The 14,913-nt window shown below is 45.5% G+C and overlaps 2 protein-coding genes across 2 annotated transcripts in view; one reads left to right on the top strand and one right to left on the bottom strand.

Annotated features, from left to right (window-relative positions):
• BAIAP2L1 (BAR/IMD domain containing adaptor protein 2 like 1) overlaps window positions 1–803 on the top strand; it is a 35,250-nt gene extending 34,447 nt beyond the window's left edge. The window contains exon 14 of the mRNA XM_053991759.1: window positions 32–803. Within this exon, the coding sequence (XP_053847734.1) occupies window positions 32–107 (76 nt within the window). The 3' untranslated portion in view covers window positions 108–803. The remainder of the gene's footprint in view (window positions 1–31) is intronic.
• A 946-nt stretch (window positions 804–1,749) lies between these two features.
• BRI3 (brain protein I3) lies at window positions 1,750–12,574 on the bottom strand. The gene is made up of 3 exons (XM_053991763.1): window positions 12,319–12,574; window positions 10,665–10,779; window positions 1,750–2,138 (listed from the first exon to the last, which is right to left on the bottom strand). The coding sequence occupies exons 1-3, from the start codon at window positions 12,485–12,487 to the stop codon at window positions 2,006–2,008; spliced, it is 417 nt and encodes a 138-aa protein (XP_053847738.1). The 5' UTR covers window positions 12,488–12,574; the 3' UTR covers window positions 1,750–2,005.
• Between the last annotated feature and the right edge of the window lie 2,339 nt (window positions 12,575–14,913).

Raw genomic sequence — 14,913 nt, 5'->3', positions numbered from 1 at the left:
CCTTCAAGTAACTTCATGCATTTCTTTTCAGTGGAGAAAACCCCTTTGCAACGGTGAAGCTCAGACCCACAGTAACAAATGACAGATCAGCACCGATAATCCGATGAATGCACACGTCAGACACATCTGCTTCCTCCTTATCAACACCCAGTTTCAGCAATGACAATTACTATCTCAACTTGTCCTAAAAATTTATTTAAATGTAATTACTGTACAATAGACACATACTGGAATGGAGCTCTGATGTTTTTTAAACCTATAGTTTCTAATGAGGTAATTGCTTTGGGCTAGTGTTTGAGCACTTGGGCTTGATTTTACAGTATGCCTTTTTTTGTAGTAGGAATTGTGAAAATACTGGAGATAGTTTGGATACTCTAGTGAATCAGAATAAGTAATAGCTCAGAATCTTTGGCATTCATTACTCAGAAGCTGCAATGGTAAGTTCTAGAATATAAGCCTGCATATGCCACCTGAAGAAGATAACTGATTTTTTGTTTCAAACAGAAGAATGTAACAACTGCCTTATTCCAGAATACAGAATTGCCTGTATAAATGATTATATGTTATTTTGTGTAAGAAAGATACCTTAGGTTATAAATAAATATTTATCCCCTTAAGAATAGACAACTTGTAATGCCTTGCTTAATGTTCACATACAAATTTCAAGTCAACAGAAATTCATTTGCAGTCTAATGTTACACTGTCAACACATTCTTCAATGATAATTTTCTCTTTAAAAACTGTTGTCAAACTTTAGTCTGATAAAAGGTCATAATAAAGCAGTGCCATGTTTTTCTCTCAAATGCCAATATAAAAGCTGCCTTTGAAGTTCCTCCATTACTGTAGCCTACCCAAAAGAAAAACAGCTTAAAGTTGAATATTTTTGGTTAAGGAGCTGAGCAAAGGCCTGAGTGCTGGCACAGTGCAGTAGCTGAGTTAAGTGAAACTGAGCTTTTAACTTCAGCAAGAGCAGAGCTGTGCTTGTGATTAATCCTTACTCTAAATCATTCTATTTTACACATGCACATGTTTCCTGCAGCATCCCCTGGCTCATTCGTTTAGTGGTGCCTACTTCTACTACTATAAACAGTGAATTCAAGTCATGTGAAATGCCTTTCAGTTACTTAATATCAAAAAATAGTATATGAGCATGTGCTGGCTCCTCTCACCCTGCCTTTCAAGTTCAAGGCTGAGGACAGTTTGCCAGAGCACCCTGCATAAACATCCACCATCCCCACCTGAAACACCAGCTTTTCAGAGGGGTAACTCACACCTGAGCCTATCTTCTAAAGCACAGTGGAGGCAACTCAACCTAGCCTGTCTGAGCTTTCAGTAATTCAGTATCAGAATTCAACAGTCTAAGATGCAAAAGCCTTTACTCAGGGCAGCTCATGGTTGGCAGTGCCCCAACCTCTTCCTGCTGCAGGCAGAAGGTTCTGCTGTCTGTGAAGCAACACCAGCCCCTGCATGAAGCAAAACCCTCACTAGTTAAAACAAGGCTCTGACTGTGTGTTAATACTTGTGCCTGCAGTGGGGGAGAGGAGCTGCTGCCATAGAGGTAGCAGACACAGCACTTACAACATTTCCCTCAAATACCTGATGGCCTAAACATGTACAGTCTTAAACATAATTTATCATCATCATAAGGATTCTGGCAAATACCCTTCGTTGTAGCTAGGATTACTACTCTGCTTTCAGACTACACAGCATCAGACATTTCAGTAACATACTTAATAATCCAGCCACAAGTTGAGGATTGCAAAAGGAAAAGCAGTTTTATTTAGTTTTCAACAGGTGCCACTAAACATGGAAAACAAGTCAGGTTTTCATGTTTTGCAATGCACATGCTCATAAAAGATTAAGTTTAAATTACATGCAAGAGACTAAATTCCTTCACACTTTACAAAACAGGTCTGAAGCAAATAAAATGATTGTACATGACATTTACATTAGAAAGAGTATGCTAACAGTTGTAGCTTCAGTAAGCACGTCCATGTTCAGCCCCTCAGCCAAAAGCTGCCCCACAGTTGGGGCATCTTCTCTGCCTCAGTGCAAGGCAGAACAGAATCCCAATTGGAAAGAATACAATGGCACACAAAACACCAAGACAGGTGAAGGTGTCCTCCAACACGCCAACCCTGCAAAAAGGGAACACAGACTTAGTCAAAGGACACTCAACAAGTTTGCCCCCAAGTCACCACTCAGTCACAAGAAACCACACCATTTTATAGAACAAGATAAAGTACAAGGTTTGGGGTTTATTCCTGGTTTCTACTTCACAAAACTGATTTCCCTTTACAACTGCAGAGGAACTCATTATTGATGTCACATGGTTCCAGCTGACTCCCAACTCTGTGACCACCCAGAAATTTTGTTTCAGCACAGTCCTATGACAGCAGAAATTTACCTCCGTTTCAATCCCTGACTCCTTTCTGAAGTGCTGTATCTGAGCATCCTCCAAAACGTAGACAGACAGTAAAACAGAGAATTCCAAGTTTAGAAATTTGTGCAGTTACATTAAATAGTCAAGATTTGGAGTTTAGCAAAACACTCAAACAAGATGTATCCTCCTGGTACAGTGAAAATCAACGCAAACAGAGCTGAGTGACCCTGAAGTGCAGGCTGTGAGCAGGATGCCAAGGCCAACAAGCTGCTGTTCCCCTGGGAGCAGTCAGGGACAAGCTCTTGGATGTGTAAATAGAGCAAAGGAAGGAAGGCGCAGGCTCAAGAGACCATTTCCTTACAGCAACTGCCTGAAACATTGCAACTTGATTTAACTTGGGAACCATTCCCCTTCCCCTCAACCACCATCAGAAGCCAAAGGCTTTTCCAAGTGTTCTCGATATTCTGCTGCTTACGCAAGTTCATGTTCCCCTTAAGCTTTCCCTCACTTTAATGCACTTTATTTCTGTTTGCAGAGGTAGAAGTTAACTCTGTATCTGGTACAAAATAAAGGAACTGTCAGGTTACCATTGATCCCAGCAGCAGCTTTATCATTTCATGTCCTCAGATAACATTCTTTTAAGGCAACTAAAAAATGTAGACAGAGTTTGTATCACTGCATAAGTTTGAGTCTCAGCACACAAGCGTCCCACAACTCAGACTTGTGCAGCCTGTGCTGGACATTGTGGCTATTCCCACAAATTCAGCATAACATGAGCCCTGGGAGAGAACAGGAGGCTCTCCCAAAGTGCTGTGGAGTCTTGGGGAGAGAACAGCAGTACCTGCTCTACTGAAACTCTAAAAAACACGGTCCACTCTGGCAAAAAGGGTTGGATCTGAAGTCCTGAGGAGTGTGTCTTGAAGCAGAACACTTCTGCAGAGCTCATCTCTCACTGTTCTAATCTCTCTGGAAACACAGATATTCAATTCAATATTCAAGTAATCTTGCATTGTTGTGGCAAAACAAAGTGACTGCCCCGAGAGCTGGAGCTTGGGAAAGTGCCATCTCCTGGAACACTCTGCTACTAGAGCTGGAATGCAAAGAAATTCAGGACATTGGGATCAGACCTGTTACAGATACAGGGGCAAAAAGGACATTGCAGTGTTCAGCCAGAACCGTCAGGTCCAGGTGAAGCAGCTGAATTTGGCAATTTGCACTTGGGAAATGCACAAAATGCTGACCACCCTCAGACCAAACAGAAACCAGCAGCACGAGCTCAGGAGGTGAGGCCTCTCCTCCCCTGTCCACAGGTTAACCCAGTAACACACTGGATGTATGGAGAGGCTCAGACACACTCTTGAGGTTTCTGAGTAATTCAAGATTCAGTTTTCACACTGCAGATCCACCTAAGACAGGCAAAGCCCCTTTTCCAGGCATTTCAATGACTTCACAAATAACATTATTTAGAAAATGCACACAGCACATTACAGCTGTTGTATTTCCAGCCCTGCTGTTACACTAATGCCTTCTTTTCCTTTCACACACACTGAGCAGCTCCCTCCTGCAGGCATCCAGCTCCTGCTTCATTACTGTTTTGAAATCCTCTCCTTGTCTCTTAATAATTCCATATTCAATTCCTGCCCTGAAACCTACATTTGTGACAAGTAAGCCAGTGTGCTTAGTTAAGAGTATAAGCAGTCTATTGATGTGACCTTAAAGAACAAAGACACTGCTCAAACACAGAGGGATCAATCGGACACTGCTGGTCAGCCCCAACAGTGATGAGCACAGCCCAACCCATTCCAATCAACTCTCTTAATCAGCTTGCAGGGCCCAAGTCCATTGGTCAGCACATGTCCTTGACACTTTAAATAGAATTTCTTTTCAACTCCCTTCCCCCTGAACAGAGTTACTTGGAAGTGTTTAGTGGTAGTGCAAAATGCCAAGTTAAACTAAAAATTAAAAAATTGCCATCCATATTCAACACCAGATCCAGGGAAAAGGCCCAGGGAGGGACAAAGCAAGGCACAGGGAGCACTGCTGGGTCAGCACTGGAGAAGAACAGGGACAGCCCAAGCCAGCAGCACAGCAAGGCAGCTCCAGGGGACACTCACCAGAGCTGTGCCTGCATGACCCCCACCATACCTGATGTTTCAGAGCTCCTGTCACGTCTAACAGTGTGATTACAGCATTAGCCACACAAACACTTCTTGGCTTCTACTGATTTATGTCAGCACCTAATTTTAGATGAACACTTACCCAACCACTGCTAAGCCAGTTACTACATTTAAAAAAAAAAAAAAAAAAAAAACTTTTCATAAGGGAGACTGGGTATTTTTTGCTTGTATATCTTGCCTGAGATGTGGAGTAATTAGAGACTCCATATTCAAACTGTGGATTCACTAACATAACCAAACATAAATTTTCTTCTACAGCATAAACCACATAAAAGCTGATTATAACTGCACCACTCCCACTCTAAAAATAAAGTGGAAAGGTTTATTTATACTGCAAGCAGAATCTTGCATTTAAGCTATAACTGCAGCTGCCAACTCCATACAGTAAGGTCAATTATGCCCACTGACAAGTACTTGAAACCAAACTGTTTTTCAGATAACCCCCTTTTTCAAAGTAACTCTCACATTAAGATCTTAAGTCAAATGCTCAGGATGAGAGGGCTGATAATGAGATCTCTGAACACAGCATTGGTACGATTTAACACGTGCATTTTTAGACTTATCACTACATCACAGTATTTAAATGTGGGCTTATCAGCATTTTTTAGACCTTACAAATACATTCAAAGGGTCACCCCAGGTAATCAGAGACAAGCTGATTGTACCACAAGCTCTGCAAGACATGAAAAGAAACTGCACTTGAGAAAACTGCTATCCTCCACAAAAATCATTGATCAACCACCTGGAATTTTCAAATCATGTCCCATCTTCTGCCACAGAGGTTGGTTGAGTTTCAAAGTTTAGATTTGAATGGGAACATCAGAGCAGGGACAAGCATGGACTATAGCAGCTACACGCTAAATCTTTAATTTTGAACATACTAACAAAACCAGCCAATGATTCTTCATCATCTCCTGGCTAATGCAACAGCAGCAGCTATGTTCAGAATGTTTAAATCTCACCTGCAGCTGCAGAAGAAAAATATTTGACAATTGTATATGGAACTACTGAGTAAGCACTGGATGTTTACAGTTTTAATTTCTGTGAAGAGGGGTATCAGCTTCTCCAGCCTCAGCTTGATGGCATCTTGAATGGTTTTGATCCATATTCACAAGAAGCCCAAATCTCTATGTAGCCACTGGCTTGCCCACCTCAGCACAAGATATACACATATGTAAATGCAATTACATTTAAAAATCACTTCCAAGTTAAGAGGCACAACAGTATTTACAAATTTATCTGAATTTCCTTATGCTTTAGGCCTCACTTCCTATACAGAGGCCTGGCTGCAGAAGCAGAGGAATCCTGGCAATGGGAGCAGACTGTATCTAGCTGTTTTTCTTTATTGAAATGCCTCCAAACCACCAGCCTTCCCTGCTGCAGGAGCACCACTGCTATAATTCCAGTTCTAATCAGGAGATGAGCCTCAAGGCTTCACACCAAGAGCCCAGCCTGGCAAAGGAGGCTGAGCACAGCAGCCAGAGCTCTCTGTGGGGTGTACATCCAGCAGGGTGAACCCCACTGAGCCCTGCTGGGGCTTTTCCTCCCTTGTCTGCACACAGAGCCCAATCAGTACTGCTGTGGTGAGCAACAAACAGGGGCAGCTCCCTCCTCTCTCCCAGAACAACTCACTGCTACAATGAAATCCTAACTATCACACAAGTATTCTTCAAGACAAATGGTGACTCTAAGAAAAAAAATTGCTGTAATTTGGGGTCAGTGACAGACTAGGCATTAGAGACCAGATTATTATTTTTATACAGTCCCACTGGGGAACACATTCCTGCTGTGCCTTATTTTTCTAAGAAATGAGACTTCATGAGATTAATGTGTTTTGATTATTGTCTGCAAATCAGGTCAGACCAGTGGAACAAAACCCCTCAGAAGCAGCCAGAGCTGTGCTGTTCTCATGTGGGACCCTGCTACAGGCTTATCCCTCCACTCTGCAGGGCTCAGCGAGCAGCTTCCTGCTCAGCAGCTGCTGCTGAGCTGGGAAAGGTCCCAGCTCTCCCAGTCAGGAATTCCAAACTGCCCTCGTGGCATCTGCCCCAGTCTGCTGGATCAAAGCTTTCTTCTTCCCTGTCCTCTTCACAGCACTCTCAAAAAGGTATTGCAGAGTTTGCTTCACTCACAAGGTTCAAAAGGATCTCCAGCCTGCTGCTGGAAAACAAAAATCCTCAGGTTTGCTCACACTCTCAGACATGCTCTCTAAACAGGTGTTTTGCTGTTGCCTTTTTTAAAATTCCTTACATAATTAACCAGTGACTATAATTAAATTATACTAAGAATATTTACATGAAGTTTAAATAGTGAACAACTATAGAAAGACTGTATCCTGAGCAGCCTTTTATCAAAGCCCACACATCATTTGTGACTGAAAGAATGGAAGAGCAGAAGGCTGAAATTTGGAAGGACTTGATCACCTAAGTGCAATTTTTCTAGAGGCGAGTTCCTCAGGAAACGTGTAATAGACGAAAACAAAATTTCAACTGAAACCTGAGAAGTTACAACGTTGTCAAGTCAAAAAAAAAAACCCCAATAAATTAAAAAAAACTCACCATAACAACAAACCAAAACCACACCTGTGGCAGGGAGAATGCTATAAGACATCTCAGAATAAATACAGTTTTAATTAAACTTGTCTCATCTTCCAGTTCAGGAAGAAGCTTCGGTGTTGGCATAATGTGAGACCCACTACACTGCTGGTCCAGCAGATGCACTGTAGCTGTCAGAAGTGAAGCTGCAGCCATGTGAGGTCCTTTCCCTTGCTCTTTCTAGCAACTGAATACAGCTGAACAGGAAAATACACAAACCCAACGGGGCCCATCAAAGGCTCTCTCCCAGATTCTGAAGGAACTGACTTTTGCAATCATCAGATCAAGAGAATATTTTTACAGTTTTTAAAAGGAACTTTCTTCTGGTAAATAACAGGAAAGCAAACATTCCTGAGCAGTTAGTTATTGCCAACAACAAAAGATGGAGAAAAAGAAAATGAAAGTGACCACAAGTAAAGCAGCCAGGCTGCATTTTCCAAGTTAAAAAGATAATTCCACAGCAGGGTATGTAAAGTCAGTGCCTGTAATGACTCAACATGTACTCGGGAACATAAAATAGTTTAAAAGCACGACTTGGCCAAACCTTAAATGTCAACTAGAAGCCATAAAGCTGACAAGGTTGTGCAACTCAGTTTAATTCTCTGTACATCAGGGCTGGGAGAACACACACTGAGAAAACAGGACTCCAACCATCAAAGACATTCTGAGAGTGCAAGGAAGGATGGAACACATTAAAACTGAAGTCTGTAACTAGAAAGCAACACTGCCCAGTGATGAATGAGCTCAATGTGAGGAATAGCTCTAAGCAAGAGACAGGAGAGTCATCCCTCAGATGGCAGCAGTGCTTCAGAGGGAGAAGGGCAGGAATGCAATTTCCAGTCACCACGGGCATATTACCAACTTCAGAGAGGCTACTGCTGGAGATACTTTGTACTTTTTATTACTAAATACTATAAAAAAAAAAAAAAAGCCCAAAGATGGACTGTACTTGAGCCAGCTTATTAACTCCAAGATCACTCATGACTGCAGTAAAATAGACACCAATTCAAATAACAGACCAATACTGCATATTTCTCCTCAAGACCATATATTTTACGCTGGAAATGGTTTTGATTTCAATCAGCAACATGAATACATGCCATAGGGCAACAGAGTGCTTTGTATTTCTGATGGCAGAAATCTTCTTGATGGCCTTTAGGTTCCTCCATCAGTTACATCATCCCACAGCCACACACAAGGCTTTTCCTGGTGATCTAAAGCAGATGGACTTCTCTAACAATCATGCACCATCAAATCAGGAAAGTAACAGGACAAATGACCTGGTAGTTTAATAACAAAGTTTTTAATGTACCATTAATAGCTTTTAATATTTTTCAATGTCCCTTAAACATCTTTTCTGTTCAGGGCAGTATTCAGAGTGTAGCTGCACAATGCATTCATCATAAAATAGGTTTCCAGGACATGAAAGTAAACTAGAACTGTGTTTAAGGTCTTGAGAAATCAAAGAAGATGGAGTTTTTTTCTCAATTAGGACAATTAGGAACTAACATTGTAATAGGGCAAAGGAGACTGACACACCATTACTAGATACAGTTACTCATCCTTGGGATTCCCTGATCCCAAATAGCTCACAGTCCTCCTCACTTTTTTTTTTTTTTTTCAAAGCCTAAAACAGAAACTGAGGATCCAAGAGTAAACTAGGATTTTGTGGAGAGTATTTTGCTTTAGGAAAGAGTCCACAATGGGTACTTCCAGTTGGGCATAGCTGATGACTTAAGAAAGCTATTCAAGTGAGATCACTTAACTAACAACAGACTGCTCATTTTCAAAAATTTGGCCAAAGTTATATAATATATGTGCAAATGATTGTTTCAAAAGTCTTTCCTAGACCATCCCAGAAGCCTCAAGCCTGTCTGAGTTCATCAAGTGTTTGGACAATGCCCTCAGGCACATGGTGGGATCCTTGGAGTGTCCTGTACAGGGCCAGGAGTTGGACTAGATGATCCTGATGGGTCCCTCCCAACTCAGCATATTCTATGAACTTCCAGAAAAAGAAAAAATAATAGCAACAAGAGCCTACCCATTTTAAGCTATTTCCAAGAGCACTTCCCCAGTGAAACGCTCTGAGCTGTCCTGGGGTCAAGGCCAGAAAACCTGTGTGTATAAATACACTGCCTGTCTCTCTCCAAGCCATGCACAACATCTGCCCTGTCTTCTGGCTGAGCATCAGCATGTAGCATCAGCATGTTGATGTAATCACTTATGTGGCAGGATCTACCACATCCTCTGAACAGCTCAGCACTTGCTTTCCCCCACTGTTTAAAACACACACCTTTTAGATCAATAGCTCTAGCTGGTACAGGTTTTTCAGCCTTAACTAGTGCCATTTCAACAGGCACCTGTTTTTTACATAACACCACAGGATACTTCTTATTTGAAACCACCTCTGAAGGCAGGTATTGACTCTCAGACAAACACCAACTTTTCCAACTTTTCCACTTGGGCTACAGCCTCTGCCATATGACATCCTCTGTCACATTCATCACACACCACACTGGAATCACTTCAGCTACTCAGGCAGGTTTTCCTACACGTTCTGAAAGGCAAGGAAGGGCTCACACCTGCAGAGTATCAAATGCCTCCTTGCAAGACACCCCAAGGGTAACTCCTGTACACTTTAACAGAGGGGAATGTGCCTGCATCTGAGTCACAGCTGGCCAGGCAGAGCAGCGCCTGAACTGCACCAGCAGCAATCCCTCTGCCCTCAGCCATGGCCAATATCCCAGGAAGAGAACTGAGAAGTGAAAGGGACTACAGCTGACTTACAGCACTAGTGAGAAAACTGAGTGCCTCCTTCCTTGTTTATGGCTGTGATCTCCAAAGGGGGAAGTTGTCCTCTTGCTGCAACTCCATGTGACAGCTGACCACATTTTCTGGTTTTCACCACTGCAGCAGAGTGACATTTTTGGTCTGGTTATCAATTTCTCTGTTCTTCTGCAGTTAAAGGACTTTTAGAGATATTGTAAAGCTTTAAACCACCAATGTTTTCACTGGTTTTGCACAGATTGGACTGAGAATGGGAACACACACCACAACAGCAGAAGTTCTTCCACAGTACTGCCAGGAAACCAGAAGTGACTATGGTCAAAGATTATAGAGTTTCACAATAAAATCATGCTACTCACCATCACCAGGCATAAACACATCAGAAAGGACTTCCTGTCATGCTTTTCCCCAAGAAATGATCTGTTACCTCTGTTACTGAAGTGCCATTTCATTAGAAGTATCACTTACAGATCTACCTCCATCTTAAAGAACAAATTCACGTTTGAAGAGTCTTGCATTATTTATAGCACATGTCACGAGCCCACCAGGACAAGCTCACACTCCACAAAGCAAAGCATTCCACTCCTAGAGCTTAAGTGCCTTTTCAGTTAATTGTAATACACACACAAAGAAAAGCTACTGAAAACTGAGGAACCATATGGACACCTCTATCTTAAATAACAAAACCCAAGACAGAGTTTAATTCCTCAAAAGCCATTTTACCTGCAGGCAGGACAGCCACCAACTACTACTACAGAAGTGGTGGTGGCAGGCTGTTGAATGATGGTGTACGTGCTCGAATAGTTTGGCTGTGATGTTGGTGGAGGAACAGCATACCCTAAAATAAGAAAAAAACCCTTCAATCACCACACGCAAGGCACACAGAACAATGATAATTTACCGGTATGACAACAAAACATGGAAAATAATAAACAGGAATGTAGTCTTGATTATGCACTTTAAACTCTATCAAAATCAGAACTGGAACACCTGGCACATCTAATAGCAAAGCCTCTTCATAAACCCAAGTATCAATTTAACCATCCCAAAAGGACACTGAGCTAATCATTAACTTCAAGATTTTGTTTCAATGCTGCTGAGCACCCAGGAAAAACTGTTTAAACAATGACCCTAGCTTTCACTTCTGGATGTTATATATCAAGAATGTTCCACTCCAGCAGACAAACGACTTGAAACTTAGTAAATCTTCCTTTAGTTTCAAGCTTTAATTCCATATACTTATTTTCTAACTGGAAAGCAAGGTAGGAGTGATAGGATGCAAGCAGAAAGAGACAGCATAGGAAAAAACCTCAACTTTCATAAAGTCCATGTTATTAGCAAAACAATGAGTTATTTTAATGATTGTAGATAGAAGACAGAAGGCTTTAACTGCTTTATGAACATTAAAAAATTTAAATTGTATTTTAAAAAAAGCTTTTGAAATGGATGGTTAGATGTATGCAGTGTAATAAAGGCACAATTTGCCCAGTTATAATCCATTTTGAGTTTATTTCCCAAGTTCTCAGACTTTCTTCAATCAAGTTATCTACCTGTGAAGTCTGGCAACCTCACTATTCAAACTGAAGATAGCCACTAATACCTGTATTGCAGGAAAACAAGCTTCAAGTTATCAACAGGAAAATCAACATATAGCCTCAAGGTTCAACTCAAAGATGGGGGTCTGTGTCTGCTGTGTAACATCCGTAATTTTTGAAGCATTCCTCTTTCCTGAGAGGCTACTTCTTTCTTCGGCAGATGTTAGTATTAATTGTTAATGAAAGTATTGCTCCTCCTCACCTGCCTAAGTCTCTCTCAGACTACTGAAGTGTGTCAGAAAAAAAAAAACAAACATTAACCAGAGTACAGCGAAGTGCAGGCAAAGAACAAGTTTCGGATCTGTTTCAGTGCCAAGCACAGCTGTGGCTCTGCCATAATTCCGAGGCAGAAAACCCGCGCGTGTTAGGAACGCCCGTGATCCCAGCCGGGATTTTGGGGAAGAGCACAACACAAACACCTCAGGGGCCCCGAGGGAAGGAGGGCAAAGGGAGATGGCGCTTTGGAGCACCTGGATCCCGGCGCACCCGCCTCCCTGCGCTGCCTTCGAGCGGGGGAGCCGCGACAGCCCCAGCGCCTCCGTGCGCCGCGGGAGCCGCACGCGGAGCGGCCCGGGAGCTCCCCGCTCCTGCCGGCCGGCCCCAGCGCGGCTCCCGAGCCCGCGGCCCCGGGGCACCCCCGCCCAGCCCCGGGAGCAGGGGGGGCCTCTCCACAGCCGCCCCCCGCCCCAGCGAAGGGGCAGCGGGGCGCTCGGGCGCCCGCTCCGCACACCGGGGAACCCCCCACCCGCAGCCCCGCAGAGTCGGCGCCGCCCGTGACCCACCTGGGGCGGCAGCGGCGCCCGGGTAGGAGTACGGCGGGGGCGGCTGGAAGCCGGGTTGCGGGGCGGGGATGGCGCCGTAGTTGCCGTGCCCGTAGTCGTAGCCCGGCGCGGCAGGCGCGGCGGGGCTGTAGGCGGGGGGCCGCTCCTGCAGCAGCGGTTTGCTGTCCATGCTGGGCCGGCGCTGCCTCGTCCCGCGGGGCCGACCAGGAAGCGGCGCCGGGCCCGGCGCGCGCCGGCCGCCCCGCCCCGCCCGGGGGCGCCGGAGCTCGGGGGCGGCGGCGGCGCGAGGGGCCCGCGGGGGGGGGGGGGGCGGGGAGGGGACGGGAGCGGCCCCTCCCCAGCGGCGCGCGCGGAGCGGCGGCCCCGGTGCTGCGCTCGCGGCCGGTCACGAGGCCGCCGCGCCCCACGTGACGCCGCTCCCCGAGCGGCGCGCGGCGACTCCGCCGGGCGGCGCAGGGAACCCGCGGCCTTAAAGGGGCCGCGCCCCGCCGGGACCCACAGCGGCACCGACTGCCCTGCACCGACACCCACAGCCCCGCACGACACCCGACACCGGCACCGACTGCCCTGCACCGACACCCACAGCCCCGTACGACACCCGACACCGGCACCGACTGCCCTGCACCGACACCCACAGGCCCGCACCGACACCGGCACCGACTGCCCCGCGCCCTTGTGCCGCGGTCAGCGGGGCAGTGAACACGCTGCCCTAGCTGGGGATACCGGGTTCTCCCCGCTCGGACACCGAGAGCAGCCGGCAGTGCCCGAGGCTCCGCGCCGCCCCGCTGCTCTGTCACGGAGCCGGTGAGGGATTTTTAACGCGCTCGCTCCGCCGCCGTTCAGCATCGCTCCTGCCCGTGCGCTCTCCCCGACTGCGATCCTGTGCCGTGCGCTCTGGGGTGACCCTGCTTGCGCAGGGAGCTTGGCCCAGATGAGCCACAGGTCCCTTCCAACCTGAGCCCTTCTGTGGAATGCGATCCCTGCTGGAAGCCGGCGGGCTGGAGAGGGTGAGGATGAGCTCGGTTACTCGCAGTGACTTCTGCAAACTCTTACATCGCCACCGCGAAGAGCCACACATGAGCGTTAACGGGAGAAGAGCTCTGGGATGGTGGCACAGAAAATGTGCTAAAGAGAGGAAATGTTTTTGAAAAAGAATTGAGGATGAAACTCTCATGGTTTAAAGAAGCACTAAAGTTAAGAAACAAACACTACAGAGAGCAAAGGGGATGCTGCCTGCTGTACTGCAAACTACAGGAATGAGTTCAACAACACTTTCACCAGATTCAGCTGCTTCTGAAACCCACGTTCTTAATGGCTGCCCAGGCCAGATGCTGTGAAGATTTTAAATGTCTTTTACTGCAGCTAAAACTCTTGCCTCTTCCCTCCACACCTTTTCCCCTTGAGCTGTCTGACTCAGCAAATCTTTTGGTTTGGAAATCCCTGGTTTGTCCTTCACTACAGGTCCCAGCACAGCCTTATCGCCATGGCAAACACTGTGACTGTCCCATGACAGGTCCTGTGCAGTAGGGAAGGGTTAGCCCCATTTCATGGGGGGGGGGGGGGGGGGAACATAGAAAACAGAAGTCATGAAACAATTTGTCTCAAAAGGGAACAAATTCTTGAAACGGATAGGGACACGGATCACACCACCCCAAATCCAAGCCAGTGCCAGCATCACACGATGGTGAGGGGATCCCTGCCCTCCTGCCTTCTGTCTCCTTCCTCTGGTTTGCAGGTGACCCATCTGGAAGGGGCACCTCTTCTGAGGGCTCTCTTGCTTACTTTAACTGTAGCAGTATAAATGCTGCATGAGGCTTTTGAATGAAAAATCTTAAAACACAAATGCAATGCAGCACTTCCTCATTAGGGGAAAGATACTTCCTTAAAATGGATGTTAAGTAACAAGGAAAAATCTCTCTTTTAAAGAAGTGAGGTTTGGGAAAGCATGGAAGAGCCAAGAGTAGGATACAAAGCCCCTCTGACTGCATTAGGACAAAGGCTGCAAAGCAGTGAAATAGGATTGAAGATATCTTGACTAGGCTTTGGTTCACTGGAGAAAATTCCTGTTTCCTGAGTCATGCAGTAACCACAGGACTGAAGGACAGAAGTGAGGAAGGATATCTCTGTGTTTTCTTTCTCTCAGCCATTTAGAGAAGACGCAGGATGCACCTTTCACAGGCCACAGACTGGAAGGGAGGTTTCCACTAACCCAGTGCAAATCCATGTATATTCAGCTGTCTTTGCAAAAGCTTCCTCATTAGCTCCTTACAGCTCCTTACAACTCTCTTGCCACACCAGCAACTGAACAAAGCAGGGCTCAGCACTGGACAGCCAGAGCAGAGTGAGTTCTTGTAAGGCATCAATTAAATCCTAACTTCTACATCAAAGTACAGTGTAGCAGAGCCACTGACCATACAGAAGGCACGTGCTGCCAGTGTTATGGAGAGTACTTGCTTGGTTTCATATATAATGTACTCCTTAAAATAACTAAGGGAAAACTGTACTGGTTGTAAATGATTTATTGTGCAACCACCTCACTTTTTGGAGGTGTCCGGCCACTCAGGGCCACTGGCCCCTGGAGACAAAGACCGGCCC

This window comes from Vidua macroura, chromosome 16 (genome assembly GCF_024509145.1).
Source record: "Vidua macroura isolate BioBank_ID:100142 chromosome 16, ASM2450914v1, whole genome shotgun sequence".
In the NCBI taxonomy this organism is placed as follows: domain Eukaryota; kingdom Metazoa; phylum Chordata; class Aves; order Passeriformes; family Viduidae; genus Vidua; species Vidua macroura.
This window is presented reverse-complemented; position numbering and strand designations above follow the sequence as displayed.

What these genes read in the sequence shown, in the direction of transcription:
- BRI3 (XM_053991763.1), bottom strand. Translation starts at nt 12,487, where the DNA reads ATGGACAGCAAACCGCTGCTGCAGGAGCGGCCCCCCGCCTACAGCCCC. An exon ending in GGGCGCCGCTGCCGCCCCAG is followed by an intron (nt 10,780 to 12,318) that starts GTGGGTCACGGG and finishes TTCTTATTTTAG; the next exon opens with GGTATGCTGTTCCTCCACCA. An exon ending in GGTGGCTGTCCTGCCTGCAG is followed by an intron (nt 2,139 to 10,664) that starts GTAAAATGGCTT and finishes CCCTTTTTGCAG; the next exon opens with GGTTGGCGTGTTGGAGGACA.